The sequence below is a fragment of the Ranitomeya imitator genome, chromosome 1 (genome assembly GCF_032444005.1).
Source record: "Ranitomeya imitator isolate aRanImi1 chromosome 1, aRanImi1.pri, whole genome shotgun sequence".
NCBI lineage: Eukaryota > Metazoa > Chordata > Amphibia > Anura > Dendrobatidae > Ranitomeya > Ranitomeya imitator.
Window position 1 is genome coordinate 1,039,604,002 of NC_091282.1, and position 26,904 is coordinate 1,039,630,905.

Consider the following 26,904-nt stretch of genomic DNA (forward strand, 5'->3'; position numbering starts at 1 on the left):
CATCAGGAGCATACCCATGCATTGTAGGGATGTCAAACAGGCATGTGGAGGCCACACACACTACTGAGCATCATTTCCATGTCTTGAGGCATTTCCACTGAAGTTAGATCAGCCTGTAACTTCATTTTTTATTTTGAGCATTATTCCAACTCCAGGCCTCCGTGGGATATTAGTTGTGATTTACGTTGATCATTTTTAGGTTTTATTGTTCTCAACATATTCCACTATGTAATGAATAAAGATTTACAACTGGAATATTTAATTCAGTGATATCTATGATCTGGGATATTGGTGTTCCCTTAATTTTTTTGAGTAGTGAACTATACACAGAGAAGAAGTTAAACAGGTATATACTGATTGGAAAATTACAGTTGTGAGGTCAAAATGAGAGGTGTTAGGGAGGAAAATGAGAGGAGTGAGGGGGAATATGAGAGGAGTGAAAATGAGACATGTGAGGGGGAAAATGAGACATGTGAGGGGGCAAATGAGAGGTGTGATGGAAAAATGAGAGAAGTGAGCTGCTATAACTAACCACATTTAGTTACTATGCCTGGGCAAGTCCGGGCTCCTTAGCTAGTATGCCTATAAAGAGAAAAATCAGACAAACTGAACATTTTGCAGTGGTCTCTTAATTTTTGCCAGAGCTGTATATTCCACTCATGGAGGAAATTTTAAGGGCCTGAATATGTGTTATATGTTTAGAGCCACCCTTGTCTGTTGGTGGAGAGATAATTCTTGGCAACTTCATCGTTGATGGCTTGACAATATGCTTTTGTGTATATCTGTGAAGCACTTAAAAGCGACAAGAATTAAATGCATATACAGTGTTCATTCTCTCAAGGCTGTGACAGCAAAGTATGTTACAGGCTTTTTGACAAGAAAAAACACCCAGTGAGCAGACTAGTACGTTGTACTTTAGTAAAAGGCATGCAAATTGTACATATTTGTGGATTTGATCAAAGACCAGAAGCTGTGAGCTCAAAAAGCAATTTAACTTTCTTGTTGATTTCCATAATGGACAGAAAATGTAGTGGGTCATCAAAATATTTAAAAAAAAGACATGGCAAGAAGGGGAGAACTGACATGACCAAGTGTATCTACAGGGGTCTTGTATCACTGTTATAAAGATTCCACACGCTGTGAGTCACGGCCTCAGTATAAGTTTGACAGTGACATTCAATTTACATGAAATGAGCATTATTGTAGATGGAGATTGTTAATTTACATAAAAGTGTATCATTATATTGAGTTTTTTAGGAATTCTTTTCATTAGTTTTTTTGCCCAGTTGTTTTGTTTTCACACGCTAACATTTACATACATATTTATTTCCTACTCCACAGTATTTTGTTAGCTAAGAAGTTGAAATGACGAGTAGTTTCCTGAGCTAAAATAAAACTGCTACATAACAAAAACAAATCACCTTTGCAAAAATTCTTGTTTAAAACTATCCCACCATTGTGTGTATACAACCAGGGTAGCACCCGCCCGGTGCAAAAGTAGCGATTGCTTTCAGACCCTCAAGCTAGAAAGTTACACAAAAGAGACCGGTAAAATAAAATGCACATGGTAGGTAGGGGTCCGGTCACAGATTTTGAATTATAATCCATGAACTTCAAAAGTTCTGCATCTTTGATGATAACTTGCAAAAAAAAACTGTGTGAAGTAAAGTCATATGTGATTCCCTTTAATCTGCAACCTCTTCTTCCTCACTTAATGCATTGGACGCTACAGTCAAACATATACAGACACCCTTGCCCTGATTTATTATTTATTTGCTGTCAAAATGAAGTCACTTTCTAAACAGTATTCATAATTGTTTTTTCTAAAATGTTGTTGCTCTGGAGTCTGTGCAACGCCTTCACTTAGCTGATTGCCCTGCTGCTTCTGTCAAAGATCTGCCTGTGATGGCTTTCTCTGGTCTCCCTCTTCCCATCCATCAGTAGTGGAGCCACAGGAAAGGGGCAGAGGTTGTTCTTTGTGGATCAGGGAAAGTGTCTACATTTCCAAGTAGAGCAGATCATATAGCAGCATTTCAGAATTGAGAAGGAAAGTACGTACATGCCAAGTGAAAAGTGTGAATCTGACATACTGTGTTAGAGAGCACGTGTTGGGCATTGCCGCAGCTGCGGGCTGTGAGGACACATCCACCTTGAAAACGTTACCACGCCATTTTAAAGAATATCACGGGTGTGATGGTAGCCTCTTGAGGGTTAGAGGTATTGACATGGTGGAACTGGGAATCCGTAGGGGTGATATCCCTAAAAAACTAGCCCAGTTGGAAACCAGATGGATCTGGTCGCTGGGTACTCTTTGTCCTGTTGGACTAAATGAAAATTTAAGTTATGCTCCGTTTCTTTGATTATCTGCTAGTTCATCTTACCTACTAGGCGGTTCAAACTGTTGATAATATTGTTTTTATGTTTGTTTTAATTTTCCTACTAATTTTAATTTTTATCTCCGGTAATCCGTGCAGTATTCCAACTATGAACGATAAATTGAGTGATGGATGGATTATTTCCAGATTGACACCTTCCAGACATCGGCGCTCCCTAAATGACAAGAAAGGCTTTATGGGCAGAAGACTTATATTTAATTGTTACCCTGATTACCTTGGTGTGGTCATCTGTTCTTGTCCTTCCTTTTGTATTATTTGTGTATTTGAGGAAAGATATTTAGTCTCCTATATGGAGGTTGTATTTAGTTATGCATAAAACTTGGTGGGAGGTCTTGATTGTTGCCCGATGGGTGTTAATAGGACGTCCCCGCCTGACGCGCGGTCCCGTGGCTTCGGCGGGCTCCTCGGTGCACTCGGTGTCTATACACGGCATCGCGCATGCGCGGTGCTGTGTGACGCCGATGCTCCTTGGTGCCGGGGTTGCTATGGGGACGCGCGCGTCATTTCCGGCGGTGACGCCACATCCGGGTGACGCCGCAGAGCGGCATTGGTAGCGTTGTGGGAGGATTGTATATTTAAGGCACGGGATCCGGGGAGGTGAGTGCCCCCTGACGAAGGAACGGACCGAAACGCGCGTTGGGGCGGGCACTCACCCCCCCTGGTTCTCCCACTACTATTTGCGGTATGTAAGTACTTGGTAACCATTTGCATTGTCGGCTAGGTCTATTGCATAGTGGCACATATTGATATATGGAGGATCAGTAGGACTTGGGCATTAACCCTTGAGGTCGGGGTCTATTTAAAATAAGAGTGGTATTAGAGTCACGCTATATATAGCTTTATTAATAGGTGGATATCTCCACATTACCTATTTGTGACTATCTATCCTTATTTGGACATATACGAGCTCACGCTGGTAAAATCCCGTTAAAATTAGGAGGGGGATATGCAGTATGAGCCCTTGTCCCTCTGATCGGAGGTACATATGTACCATTTCTTGGCCGTTTATAGGTTACAGCATACAATTTGGTGCTTTATATGTGGTGGGTTGACTGGTGGGGGGTGGGGCCCCTGGTGTTATTATATTGTTCTCAGTGTGACTTCCATACACCTGATTTTGTCTTTTCGTGTATTTTAAAATTTCTAATAAAGGATTTATACTTTTTACAGTGGACTTGTACATCATCTTTTCCCTATGGGAATTAACGTTGTAGTTTATGGATGTGTCCGTAATATAGGGTCTCCACATGGGATATTTAAATTATAAAAAGATTTCATATACATCTAAAAATATCTTAATGTCCCGTAATATGTGGTATAGTTGTCTATTGGTGATTTACATACTGTGTAAGTGTAGAGTGAAGGGAGTGTTCGTACAGTTGATTCCACATCAATCAATTCTCATCATCATCAATGTCTGCGAGCACAAGGGAGATTAGATGAGAAGAGTCCAGGAAAGAAGCTATGCTGGATTATGAAACCTAACAAAGGCCCAGTGTCCAGGATTTACAGATCTCATATTCAGTATATGTTACTCAGAGGGAAACCCTCATATAAGAAAGACTGTATGCTGAGGGGTAAAGAAAGTAATGGTGATTGCAGCCCACAAATTAGAAATTCAATGGTTATTGAAACTTTTTTAACTCAAGGTACCATTACCATACGGAAGAAAAAAAGTTCTATGTCAAATGTGTTTGAGTTTCATAGCTTTTAAGCAGGTCATATAATTATTTTAGTCAATCACTTATTATTTTGTACGGAGAGATATTTTCATCTCAACATGGTCACTTAGGGTATGTTCCCACAGTCAGAAAACGCTGCGGGTTGGACACTGCGTACATCCCCAGCACCCAACCTGCAGCATCCAGATGTTACAGCATAGTGGATGGGATTTCAAGATTTCAAGAAACCCCATGTCCACTATTCGGGCACCGACACCCGCATTGATCACCTGCGGTGACGGACATGCGGCGCATCTTTCCAGACCGTAGCATGTCTTTTTATCTTGCAGAGACACGTGTCTCCGCAAGATAAATATCACCTGTACATTGTATTGGACATGGTGAATCGGCACGGTTCAATGACCACATGAGGAATCATCTGGGTTCAAAAGCCGGCAGCGCTTTGGACAGAGCGGATATGTGCTGCGTCCAAAGCGCTGCCAATTACTGACCGTGTGCACCCGGCCTGACAAGGATTGAATTTATGACCTCGATTAAAAGGCAATTTCACATCAAAATTCATAATTTATCTTCCTGGGTAGCTTTGCAAACTTTTAACAAGTGTCTACTTTTTTATTATTTTTTTTAAATGAGGTAAAAGGGGGGTGATTTGAACTTGTGGAGGTTTTTCCATATTTTTAAAACTTTTTTTTAAACTTTTTGCTGTATTTAATAGTCCTCTTAGGAGACTATAAGTAGCGATTGATTGCTTGTGCTATACGTTCCAGTGCATTATCACTGCTATGTATAGAGAAAATCATGATCTCCTATGAGCGCCAGCTAAATGCTAGCTTTCACAGGAGGATCATGTTGTCAGGCATGGGGGTCTTCAGCAGATTCTCATCTGTGATAATAGACCATCGAAGTTCCTCCTATCACGTCACAGGCATGCCGATGGGTGGTGGAATGCTGCACCCCCTACCTATGTGTGTTAAATGCCAATGTCAGAGATTGACAGTGGGACTTAAAAGTTTAACAGCCATGGGCCATTCTCCTCTTCACTCCACTTATGGCTGTTAGAGGCACCTGATTGAAACAGCCATGATGTGTTAGGAAAAATGTGATGTACTGGTAAATCATATGTTGGTAAGGGGTTAACCAAGCTTCAGGCCTCTTTTGAGTATCAGCATCAGCCTGTTTCTTACACCAAGTGTCGAGGATATCCTGAGACTGACATACTGTAACTCTGAATCTTTACCTCACAGCTGATATATGTTGCACTATCTCTAGGGACATGTATCAGACAGTCGAGAATAATTCTAGCCATGTATGTTTGATTCTGAAAGTGCTTTGGTGTTTCTGAGAAAAACATACTTTTCATGTTGCTGTGGACCAAGTCACTTGGGAGATTGTTCGGAAAGACAGGTCACCGGTGGCTCCTCCACCATTCCATGAGTGACAGGTATCTCACTGCGTTTGTGCATAGGGAGAGACTTGTTACTCAAGGGATGCAGGCAAGGAGGAGCTGCCATGTACTCGCCTGTCCGACTAGTCCTCTGCGCGGCATGGCCCCCTATGGCTTTTTAATATTTAATTGACTCAGTGGTGTTTCAGAGTCAACCATACCTGGCTGAAATCCTGCAGCCAAATTCTGATAAATGTTGCCCCTGGTTTGAGCTGCGTATATCAGCTGTCACATTGAAGGATAGGTGATAACTTGCAGATCACTGGTGATAAAACAGTGGGAACCCTACCAATCCTGAGGACAGGGCTGTGAAAATATCCCACCAGAAAGAACAATGGTCACACATGATCTATTCATTGCTTATAAATAAACACACACAACTATTGGCCTTCTCACGTAGACCTTGTCATAATGAATAGAGTAGTGTCGCTACTGCTCCAGTCTGGTGGTGATAACTTTTAAAGATGTCAATAACCCTCTCATGAAAAATACAGTAGGTTGCCCTAAGAGTATGACTTTGAATTCATCTCATGTCACTTATCAAAGGAAGATTATTCCTTTGCTAAAATATATTGGAACAAATATTATTTTTATTTCCTCTATATGCTGGAATGTGCATACTGTAAGTGAGAGAACTACTCTCTAGTCTTTCAATTCGTAAGTATTAATTAGGAAAATATGAATACTGACCTTTATTATAATTAAATGCACCTATAACATTAGGTACATCAAACTGCAAATCAGCAAAGAGACTTTATAGTTTCAGATTAATATTAAATAAGCTATACTTCAAACTGATATCTACATTTTCATTGCCGCTCTATGTAATTACTTACATAGAAGTTAACCATCCCAGCAGTTTATTATATTGCTTGCAATTTTCTTGCATAAGTTACTTGGAATTTTTGTCCTTGGCAGTGGATCATTGGCTGCTTATAAGGGAAATGCGTTGTCTGCAACCCTGAAAAATGAATATGTTGTGCCAGACAATAATGGAAAGTTCTATACCATTTTATACTTAAGCAGCAATCCGTCTCATAAAATGAAGCCTGATCTTCCTGGAATATAGAGGGCACTAGCGAAAAGGCTGATTTTACATAGTGATAGTGTTGACATTTGAAGCAATATATCTACATAGATTATATGACTAGTTTAGTAATCATCTAGCTTTCTAGAACACGACAAAGTGATATTATAACTAAATTAAATAAAACTGTGATGTTTGTAGCCACATAAAAATCTACCTACAATATTCAATCAACTTGTCATGAGATACACTCTGTCTGGAAGCATTGGTGAAGATTTACTATTATGAGTGAGCCTTGAATGTGATGTAAAATCTACACGGGAGGACAAAGTTTAGCTGAAAAGAGGTGTAAATTACAATACAATGGATTTCAATAAAACAAGTCTGGACTACAATCGAACACCTTTTGAATTAATTGGTAAATTGATTGCCACTTAAGGTACCTTCACACATAACGATATCGTTAACGATATCGTTGCTTTTTGTGACGTAGCAACGATATCGTTAAGGAAATCGTTGTGTGTGACAGCGACCAACGATCAGGCCCCTGTTGGGAGATCGTTGGCCGCTGAGGAAAGTCCAGAACTTTATTTCGTCGCTGGACTCCCTGCAGACATCGCTGGATCGGCGTGTGTGACACCGATCCAGCGATGTCTTCACTGGTAACCAGGGTAAACATTGGGTTACTAAGCGCAGGGCCGCGCTTAGTAACCCGATGTTTACCCTGGTTACCAGCGTAAAAGTAAAAAAAACAAACACTACATACTTACCTACCGCTGTCTGTCCCCGGCGCTCAGCTTCTCTGCACTCCTCCTGTACTGGCTGTGAGCGTCGGTCAGCTGGAAAGCAGAGCGGTGACGTCACCGCTCTGCTTTCCGGCCGCTGTGCTCACAGTCAGTGCAGGAGGAGTGCAGAGAAGCTGAGCGCTGGGGACAGACAGCGGTAGGTAAGTATGTAGTGTTTGTTTTTTTTACTTTTACGCTGGTAACCAGGGTAAACGCTGCAAAACCCCAGGGAATGAGGCTAAAAATAGATCAATGATCTATATTTAGCTTTATTTGCGGTGAGGCGCCCTCTGCTGGCTGTTCATAGATCGTGGGAAATTACCTAGAAAGCCAATTTTTTCCGCCATTTAACCCTTTATTTTAAGAGCTAGAACGGCCAAATTTTGCAGATACACACTACTGACATTAGTAGTGTGGAATCTGCAAAAAAATGGAGAGAAGACATGGTTTACTGTATGTAAACCATGTCTCAAATCATGTCGGGTTTTAGGAAGGAGAAGGAAAAAGCCGGTAATTGAATTACCGGCTTTCAAGCTGTATAGCGCTGGAATAAATATTAATATATATACATATATGTGTCTCACTGACATATATATATATATACCTATTCTATGTGTACACATTTATTCTACCTATTCTACTGTAAGCTGTCAGTGTGATTTTACTGTACACCGCACTGAATTACCGGCTTTTCTCTCTAATATATGTGTCTACTGACATATATATATATATATATATATATATATATATATATAGACAGTATATATATATTTTCTTTTCTTTTTGGGACACATGGATCACTTCTATAGCGGTATGTTGGTTTTGCTAGCCTGCGAGAAAACCACGCAGTACGGATGCCATACGGATTACATACGGAGGATGCCATGCGCAAAAAACGCTGACACACCCTGCCTACGGAGGAGCTACGGACCACTTTTTTCGGGACTTTTCAGTGTATTACGGCCGTAATATACGGACCGTATTGTTTTACGCTGTGTGTGACGCCGGCCTTAGACTGATTTCGCCCTAGCCTGCCAATATCGACGGATTCGGTTGACGGTCTAAAGTGTATGGAAGCGCCAACCAACTGATGTTGATCACAACCAGACTGCTGATATCATTGTTCTCCCGGAGATAAGCAGCCAGCCAATGTGTCAGTCTGTGGCTTTCTCACAGAGAAAACAGGAGTGCTCTGCTGAAGACCACTCCTGGGTATGGGAGAGTCAGCAGAGATAGCTGCCGGTAGAATGATTGGTCGAAGCATCGTTCGGCCGACATCCATCTAATGTGTATGGCCAGCTTTAGTCCCTACCACACACTTCCGGCAGCAACTTATCTTCCCTGAAAACAAAGGATCAGGCATTTACATTTAAATTGCCCAATCCTCCTCTCCCCTCATGTTAGGAAGTGCCGATAAAAGTTGCATAGTTTATAGGTCCCACCAAATTCAGTTGGTTTGGATGACATTTGCCTAATATGTATGGTGTCTTGAATCCCCAATTTCCAAAGTCAACATGCTAATACCACAACAAAGTCAAGGATAAACAACAGAATTTTATTGAACATCTAATTAGGGCCACACATTACTGCAAATTTGAGAAACGTTGGAAACAAAGTACTGGCTGACAGTCTCATGTGTATGGAGTCCTCCCTAATCTACCTCTCCACCCAATCTCAGTGGAAAGAAAGATCTGGAATTCTGAATCTCAATCTACATGCTTTTTTTGTAGTGAAAATGTGTCTACATCAGTGGTGTCTCGTAGCTGCTTTATCCTCATTGAAAACACACCGTGTTCAGATAAAGATGAACCCAGCGTGCATGTGCATGAGTGGTGATTCAAGAGGAATAGCTGTTGGCTGAACAAATGTTTATCTGACAGGTTTTGTATGGACAATAATTTTATCCCTATGTGCATATATATGAAGCTGGTCACTCGTTATAATCCTGGTCTTATAACAATATTTCTACTGCGTTGGTGTACAGTTGACATAACAATTGTCCATTCAAAAGCAGAAGTGAAATTTGTCACCGGTTAGATAAGTAGATACGTTAGATGTTAGATAAGTACCAATGCTAGCTAAAGGTACCTTCACACTCAGCGACGCTGCAGCGATACCGACAACGATGTCGATCGCTGCAGCGTCGCTGTTTGGTCGCTACCGACAACGATCCCGAGGTCCCCGGGTAACCAGGGTAAACATCGGACAGAATTACCGGCTTTCAAGCTGTATAGCGCTGGAATAAATATTAATATATATACATATATGTGTCTCACTGACATATATATATATATATATATACCTATTCTATGTGTACACATTTATTCTACCTATTGGACTGTAAGCTGTCAGTGTGATTTTACTGTACACCGCACTGAATTGCCGGCTTTTCTCTCTAACAGCGCTGCGTATTTCTCGCAAGTCACACTGCTTGTCCGTGTGTAATCCGTATTTTTCACGCTTCCATAGACTTTCATTGGCGTATTTCTTGCGCAGTACGGTGACAAACGCAGCATGCTGCGATTTTGTACGGCCGTAGAAAGCCGTATAATACTGATCAGTAAAATACGGCAAATAGGAGCAGAGGCATAGAGAATAATTGTGCCGTATTTTTTGCGAGTTTTACGGACGTAGATTCTGCGCTCTTACGTCCGTAAAACTCGCATGTGTGACGGCGGCCTAATGCTTATCTAGCCTTTACTCTCCTTTTTCATTAATAGCACCCAAATGCTCAGGTCAATCATTCATATGTATGGTGGTAATTGGGAGAGATAGTTGTCAGACAAATGAGTGCTATTTATGGGCACCTTTAGTTTAAGCACACTCAATATATAATACACACCACATGGATATGCTTGTGAACTGCTCCATTTAATAATTACCATTTCACACATAAAGGTGTTAGTTTACATTGCTGAATTATTATATTTGTCTTTGAAATAGCAGGAAATAGTACAGGTTATTTTGGCATCCGAGTGCTGTCTGATTTTTTTTTTTCACAGACCCATAGACTTTCATTGCAGAGTTTGAGCCAACAGTCAGATCAATATCAGCCATTGACCACTTGGTCTACAAAATACCATGGACACCAGAATAACCCCATAAATTCTCATAGGTATAAGTGCTATCTAAGCAAAAACAAATAGCATTTGTACGTGAAAAACTGGTGCGTGACTGAGCTCTTACTCTGATAACAGATTTACATCCTTTTGGCATTCTCCGATGCAGCTTCATCAGGTAACACCTGGAATGACTTTCAATGAACAGTTATGCTGTTTCCAGAATTCCTGTGTGGAATAACTAGACTTCATACAGTGTTTGTGACCATCAGGTGTGGTTTACAGCGGCAGTGCATTACAGTGCTGCACCCTCTTCCACAACTTTTCTTAACCAGAATTTGGTAAGAACCATTGAACTAAGTAATGATGAATCACAATTTATCAATACTTTAAGATATGAAGGTCAGTCATTCCAGAAATTAGCTAGAACCTTGAAGGTATCCTCATCCCATCAATTGTTACAATGAAATTTACTCTCATGAGGACTGCTGCATTAAAGAAAATCAAGAATTATCTCTTCTCCAGAACATAAGCTAATCAGTGTTGCCATCCCAAGAAACCCCAAATTGACAGCATCTCAGAAATTACTCAAAATGCTAGATTTTTAATCCCAACCTCTACATCTTAGACGTTGAAAAGGTTAGCAGATGGTTTCTGCATGTGTGGTGCCCACCATTGAGCATAGAGGAGGGTGTGTGATAGTATTGAGGTGTTTTGCTTTGGACACTGTTGGTGACTTATTTAAAATTCATGTCACACTTACCCAGCATGACTACCACAACATTCTGCAATGACATGCCATCCCAGCTGGTTTGAACGTTCGTGGGATCATCATTTGTGCTGCAACAAAATAGTGACCCAAAATACACCTCTAGATTTTGTAAGGGCTATGAAGAAATTCAAGAAGAAGAGGGATGGAGTGCTGGTTTATGATGAGTCAAACCACCAAGTGAAGACAAAGCGGCTAACAAGTGCTCAGCACCTTTGGGAACTCCTTCAAGACTGTTGGACAGCAATTTCAGGTGACTATCTGATGAAGCTGCTTAAGACAATTCCAGGGGGGTATAAAGCTGTCATCAGAGTAAAATAGGGGTTTTATGTTTCCATATATGTCAGTTTGTGGTTTTGCTGCCTTCAGTCTGAATCTATAATGTGCTCATCCTAATAAGAAAGAAAACTATTGCATGAACAAATGTGTCCAAACTTTTATGTCATGCACCTGTGACCATAAAAATAAGCAAGCCAACTAAACAGTGGTACTCAATTATTATGTGCTAATATTTCCAGCTTTTGTGTAGTCTCAGTATTGTTTGTCGAGTATCTAAAGACACAAAAGAGAATAGTAAAACCAAAAACACTCAGTTTGAAAAAATGTTGCAGTAATCCGCAAGTGCTAGTAAAAGATGTAAAAAACAGGGTATTTGGTTGATACGTTTTTTGCAAAAAATGTATACTAAGCTGCTCTACCAATCTTCACGGTATACCCTTATCAGAGCAGTCCTAACTAATGTATGCAATCCCTATCTGATGTATTTAAAAACCTGATCATCTGTATATAACCTGTGTGAACAGGGTTCAGAGAGGAAAAATCCATGTGTGCATACAGGGTAGAACAGCTTTTGTGCAGATAGCCCAAGAGGAGTGGTGGAACTCCCCAGTCTTGTAGACACAAGAGAACAATCATGGAAACAGGAACACATGGGCTACTTGCACAGTGAACAAGTCTGTATGATCATGTTCACACACCACCAAGAAACCTGAAGACACAAAAGAGAATAGTAAAACCAAAAACACTCAGTTTGAAAAAATGTTGCAGTAATCCGCAAGTGCTAGTAAAAGATGTAAAAAACAGGGTATTTGGTTGATACGTTTTTTTGCAAAAAATGTATACTAAGCTGCTCTACCAATCTTCACGGTATACCCTTATCAGAGCAGTCCTAACTAATGTATGCAAGTAGCCCATGTGTTCCTGTTCCTGTTTGTCGAGTATCTATAGCATTCTGTAGTTAAATCTAATCTAACCACCTTAAATTACTTTACCCCCTTTTAACTATTTTTTTAAAATCTGTGGTTACATCTTTGTGACTAAGTGTTATATCCTTGGTAAGAAATAAGTATTGTGTTACATTCTGCTCTGTCCAGACATTTCAGATTGGTCACTCACTATTCCATTCACAATGCACATACCACTGACCTGATCAAGAAAGCCTTGAAGAACCAAGTTGATCCTTATATTTCTGATAAATGCAAAGATATATCAATAACATAATATGCAGCAACATTCTATGAGAAGGGCTGTATTTAGAATTCTAAAAAAAAGTCACACACCAAGCAGCCTTTTTTGTATAGTTACGGTTGCACTCATCAGTTGTGCGTATGTTTTTACTGTATTTGTTAAAGGGAAAAGGGGTTTTGTTGAAAATATTTTGTGTTTTTTAACCCTTTAATCAATATTTTTTTAAAAATTTTTTAACACTGGGGGATTTCATCATGTAATTTCCTGATTGCTGATATATTACATGGCAATACCTATGTATTGCAATGTATCAAGCATCAGACGTAGAATGCATGCATTGTAATCTCTTATTATATACTGATAATCAAAATTTTAAGGGATATTTTTGATAATCACTATATATTAAAAGATAGTGAAAAGAATACTTGCACACTTTTGTTAGTTCCTCCATCGTTTTTTCACCATTGATCTTTTACCTGTCCTACAGTGATTACATGTCACAAATGTGCATAAGTAATACTGTAAAGCGCTGCGTAATATGTTAGCGCTATATAAAAATAAAGATTATTATTACATAAGTACAGGACAAGTAAAAGAACATTGGAGACCATGGATGTGTTTTAAAAAATGGTCCTGTATTGAGAAAGTGCCGTATTATGTACTGTGTAATGGCCGTGTCTGACCCAGCAGGAACATGGTCTGATCACACCACAGCCCCTGGGCAGGGAAGGACACAAAAGAGAATACAGACAGGTCAGCAGGGGATCACAGATGATACTTTTTGCAAGATAAAACATTTCTTGCCTGTTTTTAAGCAATGTTTTACCTCAAAGAAGAATCATCTACGATCCCCTGTAATATCTGTACACTCTCCATTGTGTTCTCCCATGGCCAGGAGATGTGGTATGATCAGACCATGTTCCTGTACGGTCAGACACGGCCATTACACGGTACACAGCAGGGGCACATTTATAAGATTATCTCAGCACAGGAACATTTTATTTAAACATGTCTGATTGTACAAATTATTGTTATTAAAAGATTTATTGATTAATGGTCCCATGTTATATATTTGATTCAGGTTGTGTAGTACTTGATAATTGTGTGCTGAATAATGTTGTAAGGCTACGTTCACAGCGTTGCGTCGGGTGCAGCCGCGGCGACGCATGCGTCATGCGCCCCTATATTTAACATGGGGGGCGCATGGACACCGTTGCACTTGCGTTTTGTGACGCATGCATCACTGTGGCGCATGTGTCAGGGCGCAGAGGACGCTGCATGATGCAGTTTTTTTCTGCGCCAAAAACCATGCAAAAGTGGATGCATGCGTCACAAAACGCTGCGTTGTGCATGCATTTACATTTGCGTTGTGCGTTGCGTCACCAGCACTGCACCGCACAACGCAAATATGAACGTAGCCTTAAGTTGTGTTACCCTTGATTGATGTGGGATAGCTCTATATAACATATTTTTTGGATTATATTCGGAAAATGGGGGTATGTCTTATAATCCAAATGTAGCTTACCTGGGGTGGGGGGCGCTGCGGTGGAGCATGGTGCCAGCATTCAGAGTTGCTTCTGCAGGAAGCAGGTCACCGGAGATGGCACATGCGCAGATTGAGATTTCGGCTCCCGAGATCTCCTCTCCTGAGATCTCAATCTGTCCATGTGTCACCTCCGATGGCCATTTTCCCAAAGTCCATCTCAGTGAAAAGCATAGAAAGTGTGGAGACTCCCATTTTGTAAAAGCCTGGGTCCTGTCACAGCCTCGCACTGCTGAACACCCCCTTCTCTCAGCCCGAGGCCGCAGCATCGCCCCACTTCTGCCTCCACCACCAGCTTTCTGCAACAGCGATTCTGCCTCCTGGGACCCTGCTCCACCACAGCCGCTCCCCGGTAAGCTACCATTAAAGATGCGCCACCATTTAATGAAAAAATAAGTTCCTATTTTCTTCCCCAAAATTTGGGGTGCGTCGTATGGTCCGGTGCGTCTTATAGTCCGCAAAATATGGTAATATCTGGGTGATGTAAAATGGTACAACTATAATAAGTTATTCAGCCCTGCAACAATCGGCTGTGGCATCTGATTCAGCATCATATAGTTTATGAACAGTTACAGATAGTCATAACTGGTTAAAAAAGACTTTAAAAAAGGCAACACTATAGTTGAATACAAAAGATATACCTTATATGGTAATTTCCTTCAGACAGCTCTCTTTACAATCTGCAGAGGGCATATACATTCTTAAAATGAATTGGTGTTTTCTTTGCTTTTTTACCATTTATATCTTGCACTACAACGTTGTCTCATTGTCAGTCTCTTGTACAGTACCTCTTTGGGACTTCTTGCCTAACTAGCAGCTGCAAGGGAATATACTCCTTCCACTTTCTTCAATCTCTACATTTGGGACCCTGGCTTTCAACTCATCACTGGAATTGATTTAGTTGATTCTTGTATAAGAATCCATGAAAGAACTTTATTTATTTTTATTTTACTTATAAGTAATTGCTAGGACTAACTAGTAAAAAAACACTTAAAGAACCCATAAAGTGTGAGGCTCCAAACATGGGGAGGCTGGAACAAAATGTAGCAGTAGTTGAGACAGTTTAATTTACCCTTATCCCTCTCCAGCAAACACAATGCCCAGCATTACTTGATCATCCGTGAACACGATTATACACGGACACATTTGCTGTGATTTGCACTCGATCGTAGCTCACAGAGGGGCGAGCAGTTCTCCTTTTTTGCAGTGCTCCTTGAGAGAGTATTGGTTCTGATTAGTGGACAAATGAGAAAAAAGCTCACTGTTGCTGCTCCACCAGTCAGCATTTGGTGATTATTTTTTATTTTATCTTTATTTATTATACATGTCCCCTTTCCTGGAAAAACCTTATTTTTACCATGAACATTAACAGAAAGAGTGAAAAAACATCCTAGTTTCCCATCAGCTTATGCCGCCTCCTTTAATCTGCCACCCTAGGCACTAGTGATAAATATGGCACTGTCTTTTTGGCCATTTCTATATAAGAATATGTCTTTTTAGTGATGTTTTTCCTTGTCTACAGGTACTAGCGACAGGATTGAGTGGTCTCTACTCTTCTTTACCAACAAAGCTGGAAGATAAAGGAGAAGAATGGCATTGCCTTGTTAAAGAAGACTGGCTCCAGGTTCCTTCATTGATTCAGTTTATGAACTCTCTTGAATTCTGCAATGCAGTAATACAGGTTGGTAATACATTTATTAAAAAGCAGTATTGTATGAGTATTATACATAAAAATGTACTGGAACTCTTCATTGCCCTTGAGTTGTGTAAGTTTTTACATTGTTTCCATGGCATACATTTTCTTGTATTTGAATTGATTAAACTATAAGTGCCTTAAAATTCAGATCATTTTATAAGATAATTGTCGGGAAGTGTTTTCTCCATAAGAAATGTTTAGTTTAAAATGCTATTACTATTATTTTTACTGCCAGACAAGTCTCTTTTGGATTCAAAAGAACATTTGAAGGTTGCTGGGATATTAATGCTTCAGGGCTGAACTTGCATTATCAAAAACTTTACTTCGAGTTTATTATGACTAAATTAACAGGGTATATCATTTATCCACTTTATTCTTTTACAATACTTTAATAGACAACTTTAACAAACAATGCTAAGCATTCAATATGAAATCAATATTACATTATACTAACTCATATACAGTTAGGTCCATATATATTTGGACAGAGACAACATTTTTCTAATTTTGGTTATAGACATTACCACAATGAATTTTCAACAAAACAATTCAGATGCAGTTGAAGTTCAGACTTTCAGCTTTCATTTGAAGGTATCCACATTAAAATTGGATGAAGGGTTTAGGAGTTTCAGCTCCTTAACATGTGCCACCCTGTTTTTAAAGGGACCAAAAGTAATTGGACAATTGACTCCAAGGCTATTTCATGGACAGGTGTGGGCAATCCCTTCGTTATGTCATTCTCAATTAGGCAGATAAAAGGCCTGGAGTTTATTTGAGGTGTGGTGCTTGCATTTGGAAGGTTTTGCTGTGAAGTAAACATGCGGTCAAAGGAGCTCTCCATGCAGGTGAAACAAGCTATCCTTAAGCTGCGAAAACAGAAAAAACCCATCCGAGAGATTGCTACAATATTAGGAGTGGCAAAATCTACAGTTTGGTACATCCTGAGAAAGAAAGAAAGCACTTGTGAACTCATCAATGCAAAAAGACCTGGGCGCCCATGGAAGAAAACAGTGGTGGATGATTGCAGAAAAATCTCCATGGTGAAGAGAAACCCCTTCACAACAGCCAACCAAGTGAACAACACTCTCCAGGAGGTCGGCGTATCACTATCCAAATCTACCATAAAGAGAAGACTGCATGAAAGTAAATACAGAGGGTTCACTGCACAGTGCAAGCCACTCATAAGCATCAAGAATAAAAAGGCTAGACTGGACTTTGCTAAAAAAAATCTAAAAAAGCCAGCGCAGTTCTGGAAGAACATTCTTTGAACAGATGAAACCAAGATCAACTTCTACCAGAATGATGGAAAGAGAAAAGTATGGCGAAGGTGTGGTACAGCTCATGATCCAAAGCATAGCACATCATCTGTAAAATACGGCAGAGGCAGTGTGATGGCTTGGGCATGCATGGCTCCCAGTGACACTGGGTCACTAGTATTTATTGATTATGTGACACAGGACAGAAGCAGCCGAATGAATTCTGAGGTATTCAGAGCCATACTGTGTGCTCAGATCCAGCCAAATGCAGCAAAACTGATTGGTCGTCGTTTCATACTACAGATGGACAATGACCCAAAACATAAAGCCAAAGCAACCCAGGAGTTTATTAAAGCAAAGAAGTGGAATATTCTTGAATGGCCAAGTCAGTCACCTGATCTCAACCCAATTGAGCATGCATTTCACTTGGTAAAGACTAAACTTCAGACAGAAAGGCCCACAAACAAACAGCAACTGAAAACCACTGCAGTGAAGGCCTGGGAGAGCATGAAAAAGGAGCAAACACAGCGTCTGGTGATGTCCATGAGTTCAAGACTTCAGGCAGTTTTCAACCAAGTACTAAAAATGAAAATTTTATTTCAAATTATTTAATCTGTCCAATTATTTTTGGTCCCTTTAAAAACAGGGTGGCACATGTTAAGGAGCCGAAACTCCTAAACCCTTCATCCAATTTTAATGTGGATACCCTCAAATGAAAACTGCATCTGAATTGTTATGTTTAAAATTCATTGTGGTAATGTCTATAAGCAAAATTAGAAATATGTTGTCTCTGTCCAAATATATATGGACCTAACTGTAAGTGTAAATATACACAGAACATACAATGGATGTTTAACGTTTACACACACTCCTGTTAAAATGTCAGGTTTTTGTTATGTAAAAAAAAAGCATACCAATAAGAATCATTTCAGATTTTCCTGACATTTTCTTAGCTGCATTTTACAACAAAAGCCATGCTCGGTAAATTGCTTACAACACAACAAAGGGATCTGTTATCAGTCAGGAGCATGGGTTAAAAAAAACTTCCAAGGCATTAGATATAACATGGAACACTATGAAGACTGTAATAAAGAAGTGGCTTACATTTTGCACAACAGTGACATCTAGAAATTGGATGTCCCTCAAAAATTGATGAAAAGACAAAAGGAATATTGGCCTGTGAAACAATCAAGAGGCTTATAACAACAGTAAAAGAACTGCAAGAATTTCTTGCAAGTACTGATTGTGCACTGCAAGCGACAACAATCCCTTGTATTCTTCATATGTCTGGTCTGTGGGGTAGGATGATAGGCTTTTCTTTCAAAACATCTAAGCTCAGCTATGTTTTGCCAAACCTTACATCAAGTCTGCCAAACGCATGTGGGAAAATGTGTTATGGTATGATGAGACAAAGGTTGAATTTATTGTCCATAATTCCAAAATATATGTTTTGCTCAAAACAACACTGCGCATCACCAAAAGAACATCATGCCCTCAATGATGCATGATGGCGGCTGCATTATACTTTTCTTTTTTCAATTGGTAATGTTTGCCCACTCTTCTTTCAATTAGCATTTCAAATCTGTCAAATTGCAAAAGCACCTCATATGTACAGCTTTCTTCAGGTCGAACCTCAAATTTTTCTTGGATTCCGGTCTAGGCTCTGGCTGGGCAATTCAAACACCTTGATCATCTTCTGGCAAAAACATTATTTTGTTGCATAACCTTTTGAGAAAATCAGTGCAATTTCTATAATTTTCAAGAGACTTCTGCACCTATTTTCACCCACTTCTCATCAGGAAACTTCAAGTTGTATCATGTTTAAAGTGAAATGTGCCTTCTCCAGGCTGCAGGTTTCAGCTACTTCCACAGATGTTCAGTATGATTTAGAAGGCCACTTCAGTATAGTCCAATGCTTTGCTCTTAGGCATTCTTGCATGTTTTTAGCTGTTTGGGGTTTTTATCCTGTTGGAGGACTTAAGGCCTGTGACTCAGACCAACCTTTCTGACATTGGGCAGCACATTTCACTCCAGGATGCCTTGATAGTCTTGAGATTTCATTGTACCCTGCACAGATTTAAGACACCCTGTGCATGATGCAGCATAGCAGCCCCAAAACATAACCAAGCCTAATCCATGTTTCATAGTAGGTACAATTTTATTTTCCTTGCATGCATTTTTGCATCTGTGAACACAGCTGACATGTGGTGCCAAAATACTCCAATTTTGTCTCATCTCTTCAAATAACATTCTCCCTGAAGTTTTGTCGTTTCTCAGTATATGCATTTTGGCACATTCCAGTTCTGCTTTCTTATGATTTGCTTTCAAAAGTGGTGTCCTCTTCAGTCATCCCAAAGTCCTGTTTGGCCAAGACGCCAACGGGTTGTGTGATCTGACAATGATGTGCCTTGACCACGATTTCACCTCTAATCTCTTTGGAAGTTGTTTTGGGCATTTTGGTTACCATTCATTTTATCCGTTTTTTCAATTTGTCATCAATTTTCCTTGTACACACCATGATACCAAACAACACGGTGACTCCTTTTATCCCTTCAAATCGGCAGACTTGACTGATTACAAGTTTGAAGACACCTGCTATGATAATTACAGAACACATCTTAGTTTAACTAGTACTTATGGTCACATTATTTTCTAGGGGTACCATCATTTTTGTCCAGGACATTTTCAGTATTTTTTTTTTTTTTTCCAGTTGAACCACCATTCAAAAGCAATGTCTCATTTACATTAGTTGATATTCAGAAAATTTCATTTCAAAATTACTTTTGTCCATTTCAAGTTATTTTAGTGACCACTGTTGGTTTTTCTTACTTCATCAGAAAGGCATCATAAATTTTGCCCATGTCTGTATAACATGGTACATACAGATAAAAAGTGTCCTTAAAGAACACAATGAAGTGTACTGACTCGTGATTATGGGCTGAACATATTTCATATGTTACTTTAAATCTTCATTTGTCATTTAATTATGGTCTGCCTGAACCTTTGAAAACATTGCAAAATAGATTAGTACTTCCAATCAATAGAATTTTGATACTAGAAAAAGTACTATAATGCTATGTGCACACGTAGAAAAAAATAGGTGCAGTATTTTCTGCACAAAATTCGCATCTCCTGGCAGAATCCGCAGCCACGGATTTGCCGCGATTTTTATGCTGATTTTGTGCGGTTTTTATGCAGAATTAATGCGGATTTTGTGCAGATTTTCGGCGGTTTTTGCCACTGCGGATTTTTAACATGGAGGGGTGCAGAAACGCTGCAGATCCTCACAAAAGAAGTGATATGGACTTCTTTGAAATCCGCAGCAATTCCGCACTGATTTTTCCGCACCACCTGCAGAGCTATTTTTTTATCCCATTGATTTACATTGTACTGTACATCACAGTGCAGATCTGCAGGGTTTCTGCGCAGAAAAATCTGCTGCGGATCTGCAGCAAATCCGCATCTTGTGCACATAGCCTAAATGTTGCAGATATGTCAGACCATATTGCATCCTAGATTATCTCTTATTAATTGTTGCTATTCATAGCACAAGATATGTGTTCTATGAAGAGTGTGCTCTTGTTTTATAGAAAATAATTGACTAACACAAAAAATGATACGAGTTCATAATAAGCAGTAATACAGTAAGTAGACATTGTATCCAGCATTGTATAAGAAGGATCGTTACAAGTTTTCCTAATAGCTGTACATATTATCAGTATTAGTACGCGTTTTTTTTAACAAATCTGCATGATAAGATGGCACTAATGTTCAGGTATATATCCATATAGGTATAAGGTGTTTCCAAGTCACAAAGACTTTTTCTGTTGATGTTGAATTACATTAATGCTGTTTTCTGATTCTATTTGATAAGATGATCAATAAGCAAAGTCACCTAAAGCAAAATGGGATCTTGGTCCTTACACATATTTCTGACTGCAATACCCATACATTTTAATAGTATACTGTATGTGTTTGCCTTTGTTATCAATCATTCATCTGTTTTAGTAAAAAAAATCGAGAGTAATATTAGAATTTCTGTTTTTAGGTTGCTCATCCCCTTATACGTGCTCAGCTGGTGGACTATATTTACAATGGCTTCCTGTTACCAGTTTTGGCTCCTGCATTGCACAAGGTTAGTTTAAAGATCTTAAAAATGTATATCCTTTTCATCCTACTATTGAATTCAGATGAGTTTTTACGCTTCAGGTGATCCCAGGAGCATGGGATCAGCAACTAGAGGTGAATAGGCAATACAATAAGGGCTCTCCAACATGGTCAATCCAATAAAACCGTTGGACAGTAAAGAGCAATGAATATATTTTTTAATTGTATGTCACGTATAATGAATCATGAAAATTTCTAATATACTGTGCCTCTGTCAAAGGTGTATTCTCAAGTTGTTGCTAGAGCAGCACACTGCTCTTCAGTTTCCTTAGTTCCAGGTTGCTAAGGGTCAGGCTTTCCTCCTTGAGTGATAGTTCTGGTCAGTATCTTCTCCTGCAACTATAGCACATTAACAGTCTTTCATTTTAATGAAGTTTACATGGTTATTACTATATTTACATATAGACGTAACAGGGGATCTCAACAAGCACACATCTCAGGAATGTAAGCGCTGTGAGTAAGAAATCTGCTGTGGAATCTACCCACACGTGGGGGGGGGGGGGGATTGCAATTATGCAGGACTGTTAACAGAAGCTAGGTCAGGAGCTGACAGGAAGGGTGAGGTGAACAGCTTTCTAAATGCTGTATAGAAATCAATGATCTGGAGATGTCTGCCTAGTTTCTCAGGAGTTAACTCCTTGAATTTACTGCGCATGCTCAGCCAAACCCTGGTGGTCGGTCAATTTGACAAAAGCTGTACACTATGTAAGATAAAGGTTTACACAATTGGAGAATGAATGCAGGTAAAACTTAGAAAGTTTGCGACTGACTTTCGTTTTCTATGTTGTCTAACTGATACTACCATTTTCATAACTTGATAATACACCTCATAAACTATTCATCAGTTAAGCACCTTTGGATTGAGGTTAATAAGGTAGCATAATGCAGTTTAGGGCATTTTTATTCTGTATTTTTTATAAAGAAATGTATATAAATGCAGCCAGAACTAACATGAAAAGCCTGCTTCCCCACAATAATCACCTACCACACAGAATTAATTACTTTAATTTTTAAAGGGAATCAGTCAAACCGATCCAGCTCCTCAAACTGTTTATATGGTCATGTTGTTTTCTGAAAGACAATGCTAACTTTACCTTTTCTTATGCAGTATGTCTGAAAAGTAGCCTTCTTATTCTTATTTTATGTGAAAATGAGGCTTAAGTGCTCTGGTAGTGTCAAATACTTTTCAAGCCTCTGGCTCCCCATCTCTATTCCCCCGCCTACAGACTATTGCTGTTATCCAAGCCTAATATGAAATTGGGTTGCCTGTCAGAGGCAACAGAAAAAAGGACAGTCGGTACTGTGCCTAAACATTGTAAATGTACTGTCTCATTTACTGTTAGGGATAGATGGTCACTTAAATGCATTAAAATGGTGGTACTTAAATTTTGCACTAATCATCTTATAGAACATATAATATATTATGTGCTATACCGGAAAATTAAAACTTGGGCGGAATATTTTTAGGAAAGCCCTGTCAATCAGCTGCTTTTAGCCAATCAGAATTGTATTCTTAGCAATGCTGATTGGTTGATAGCAGCCAAGGCAATCTATATGTACATAGATTTCCTCCCAATTCCTTTAAGCTCCAAAATGTCATTTCAGTGAGATTCCAGGCAAAGTATATAACCACGAAACCTTAAATTATCATTCCTTATTGTGAGAATCCACAAGGTTAACCTTTAATGGGCCTCTTGCTTCTGCATCATGACACTAATGCTTAGAGGGAACCTGACATGCCCTCCAAACCACCAGCATGTGTACATTTACAGTATATATATATATCTGTATAACTCATTACCATGTGGTTCAAAAAACTATTTTTAATTCCGTGTGCAATATACAAATAAGTTTCAGACTAATTGATGAGGCGTTGGTTTCCTCAGACTAGTCATCCCACTCGCCAGTTTATCACACCTCTGTGGGCGTGATAACATGATTTGCAAGAGTCGTCTGTTGTGAATTCCGTTCTTGGGCTCCCTCTGGTGGTTGTAAATGGCACTTTTGTGAATTCTGCCCTTGGGCTCCCTCTGGTGGTTTTGAGTGGAACTGCCGCTCCTTGGGATTAGCTTTAGCAGCTGCTTTCACTAATCGTCTTTCCTGGCTCTGCTATTTAACCTGGCTCTAGTCTTCAGCCTATGCCACTTGTCAATGTTCTCTGGCTGGATTCACATCTCTGCTTGGATTCTCCTGGTTTCCTGACCAGTTCTGCAAAGATAAGTTCTGGCTTTGCTCATTTCAGTCCACATGTTGTGGACTTATTGTTCTGTGCATTCTATTTTTGTCCAGCTTGTCATTATGGATTTTTTCTGTTAGCTGGAAGATCTGGGAAGCAGATTTACCCTCCACACCTTTAGTCAGGTGTGGAGATTTTGTAAACTCTGTGTGGATTGTTTTGTAGTTTTTATACTGACCGCACAGTATCCTTTCCTGTCCTATCTATCAAGCTATACTGGCCTCCTTTGCTAAAATCTGATTTCATCTCTGCGTATGTTATTTTCCCCTCCTCTCACCGTCAATATTTGTGGGGGGCTATCTTTCCTTTGGGGATTTTCTCTGAGGCAAGATAGGTTTCCTGTTTCCATCTTTAGGGGAAGTTAGATCTTAGGCTGTGCCGAGGGGTCTAGGGAGCGTCAGGTACCCCCCACGGCTAGTTGCGCTGCTAGGTTCAGGGTCTGCGGTCAGTACAGATACCACCTCCTTCAGAGCTTGTCTCATGTTGTTCCTAAACCACCAGATGATAACAGTCGTCATCATCGCCATGTCTCTGAAAATCATGCGCAAACACGTGACTTTTTTGCTTCCATGCTTCAGAGGCGCACTCTACATGTCCAGAAACAAAGAAAAAGCCTGATGTCCACAGACGAGCCAAAGATCAGTTGTGGACATTTGTGTAAGCTCTGTTCTTCTGACTTTGTACTTCTTCTTTGCTTCTGGATAAGTGCAGTACACCTCTGAAGCCAGGAAGTGAACATCTGACTTCAGAAGTGCTCTGGAGTGTAAGAAAGAAGTTTACATGTGAAATTTGCAGACAGATAGCAATGACGCTGGCTCTTGCAAACATGGTGATAAAACACCGCATGAACTAGTCAGAAACTTATTTGCATATTGAAAATGGAATTTAAAAGTAGTTTTTTGTCACACATGGTAATGAGTTTTACAGCTTTTTTATATGAATGGGCACATGCTATTACTTTAGAGGGCATGGGGGACCTCTCAGGTTTCCTTTAGTGCAAATAGTTTTTATGACATAAGAAAATAGTCTCTTCAGAGAAGAAGAGGACTAGAACTCTAGTGCCACCTATAGGAAGCAGCAATCCTTCCTTTGCACCCCTCATCAGTGCAAAGTGTGAGATCTGGTTTGGCTGTGTGAGAGGCGTCTGACCAGGATCCAAGAAGTAACGTTTCTCCTTGCGAAAAGTGACATCTTAAGCATGCCAAGATGAGGAGACTTGAAGCCGCAATGCTCCTCTGTGAAATATGCAAATAGTCTCTTCAGAGAGGAAGAGGACTAGATCTCTAGTGCCACCTATAGGAAGTGACAATCCTAGAAGTCAAGGTCAACCCTTTAACGAGCCTTATTACATGACTTAGAATAAAAGCTAGTGATGAGTGAATATACTCGTTACTCGAGATTTCTTGGGCATGCTCGGGGATCCTCCAAGCAGGGCCAGCTCCAGGTTTTCATGGTCCCTGGGCAAAAGAGTCCCGGTGGGCCCCTTTAACACATACCACGATTCATAATGCACCGATACGGCAGAGAAATATAGGTAAAGTACAATGCCAAAGATTTCACTTACTTCTTACATTACATGAGTGATATCTATTGTACATTCTACATTATCTCAGAAACCGGACAGTATAGTCCTCTATACAGAATAATGAGCACCATATATTGCTCCAAACAGAATAATGAGCCCCATATATAGCCCCATACAGTATAATGGCCCCATATAGTGCTCCATACAGTATAATTGGCACCACATAGTCCTCTATACAGAATAATGAGTCCCATATATTGCTCCAAACAGAATGAGCCCAATATTATGCTCCATACAGAACAATGAGCCTCATATAATGCTCCATACAGTATAATGGGCACCACAGAGTGCTCCATACAGAATGAGCCGCATATATTGCTCTATACGGAATTGACCCCACATAATGCTCCATACAGTATAGTGAACCGCATATAATTCTCCATACAGTATATGATGGGCCCCATCTATTGCTCCATATATAATGGGCCTCATATAATGCTCCATACAGTATATGATCGGCCCCATACAGTCCCATATATTGCTCCATACAGAATGGGCCCCATATGATGCTCCATACAGAATGGGCCCCATATGATGCTCCATACAGAGTGGGCCCCATATAATGCTCCTTACAGAATGGGTCCCATATAATGCTCCAAAAATAATTGGCCCCATAAGATGCTCCATATTTAATGGGCCCCATATAATGCTCCATATATAATTGGCCATATAAAATGTTCCATATATAATTAGTCCCATGAGAAGCTTCATATATTATTGGCCCCATATACTGCTCCATATGTAATTGGCCCCATATTCTGCTCCATATGGAATTGGCCCCATAAGATGCTCCATATTAAATTGGCCCCATATAATGCTCCCTATAGAATTGGCTTAATAAGATGCTCCCTATATTATTAGCCCCATAAGATGCTCCATACAGAATTAGCCCCATATAATGCTCGATATATGGGCCCCTTCTGATGGTCCCCATATATTGCTCCAAATAATAAAAAAAAAAATGAAATACTCACCTCTCGTTGCTTGACGCTGCTCTGCTCTGGACTCCTCAGCGTCTTCCTGCTCTCTGTGAGGCGACTGCTCAGGCAGAGGGCGCGCACTGGTGACGTCATCGCGCCCTTTGACCTGAACGTCACACTCAGAGGATGGAAGACGCTGCAGCGCTGGAACCGGTAGAGGTAAGTATCGCAAGTGCTGGGGCTCGGAGCAGGCGGGGGGCCAATCGCGGGGGCTGGCACAATAGCGCGCCAGTGTCCCCAACGGCGAGTGGGCCCCCTGCCTGCTCAGGGCCCCCAGCACTTGCCCTGGTGCGCCGGTTTCTGACGCTGGCCCTGCCTCCGAGTATTTTTTAGTGCTCGGAGATTTAGTTTTTCTTGCCGCAACTGAATGATTTACATCTATTAGCCAGCATAAGTACATGTGGGGGTTGCCTGGTTGCTAGGGAATCCCCACATGTACTTATGCTGGCTAACAGATGTAAATCATTCAGCTGCGGCAAGAGAAACTAAATCTCCGAGCACTAAAAAATACTCGGAGGTCACCCGAGCATGCTCAAGTAATCTCGAGTAACGAGTATATTCACTCATCACTAATAAAAGCCAAAACCAGAATCTCAATTTGAAGACACTGTGTTTCGGGGTACTGCCCCTCGTCAGTGCAAAATGTGAGATCTGGTTAAGAAGAATGTTAATTTTCAATAAGAAAGGAAAAGTTACTCAACATTTTGTATTATGGTATTACTGGGAATGACTGGATTCATGTATCACTGATGAGGTTAACCCCTTCCCAACCTTAAATGTACCCAGTACGTCTTGGTCGGGAATGACTTCCT

The 26,904-nt window shown here is 40.1% G+C and overlaps 1 protein-coding gene across 1 annotated transcript in view; it reads left to right on the forward strand.

Annotated features, from left to right (window-relative positions):
* Positions 1-26,904, forward strand: part of FHIP1A (FHF complex subunit HOOK interacting protein 1A) — a 484,437-nt gene that overhangs the window by 292,261 nt on the left and 165,272 nt on the right. Inside the window, exons 5-6 of the mRNA XM_069744063.1 lie at positions 15,695-15,853; positions 21,173-21,259. Of these exons, the coding sequence (XP_069600164.1) occupies positions 15,695-15,853; positions 21,173-21,259 (246 nt within the window). The remainder of the gene's footprint in view (positions 1-15,694; positions 15,854-21,172; positions 21,260-26,904) is intronic.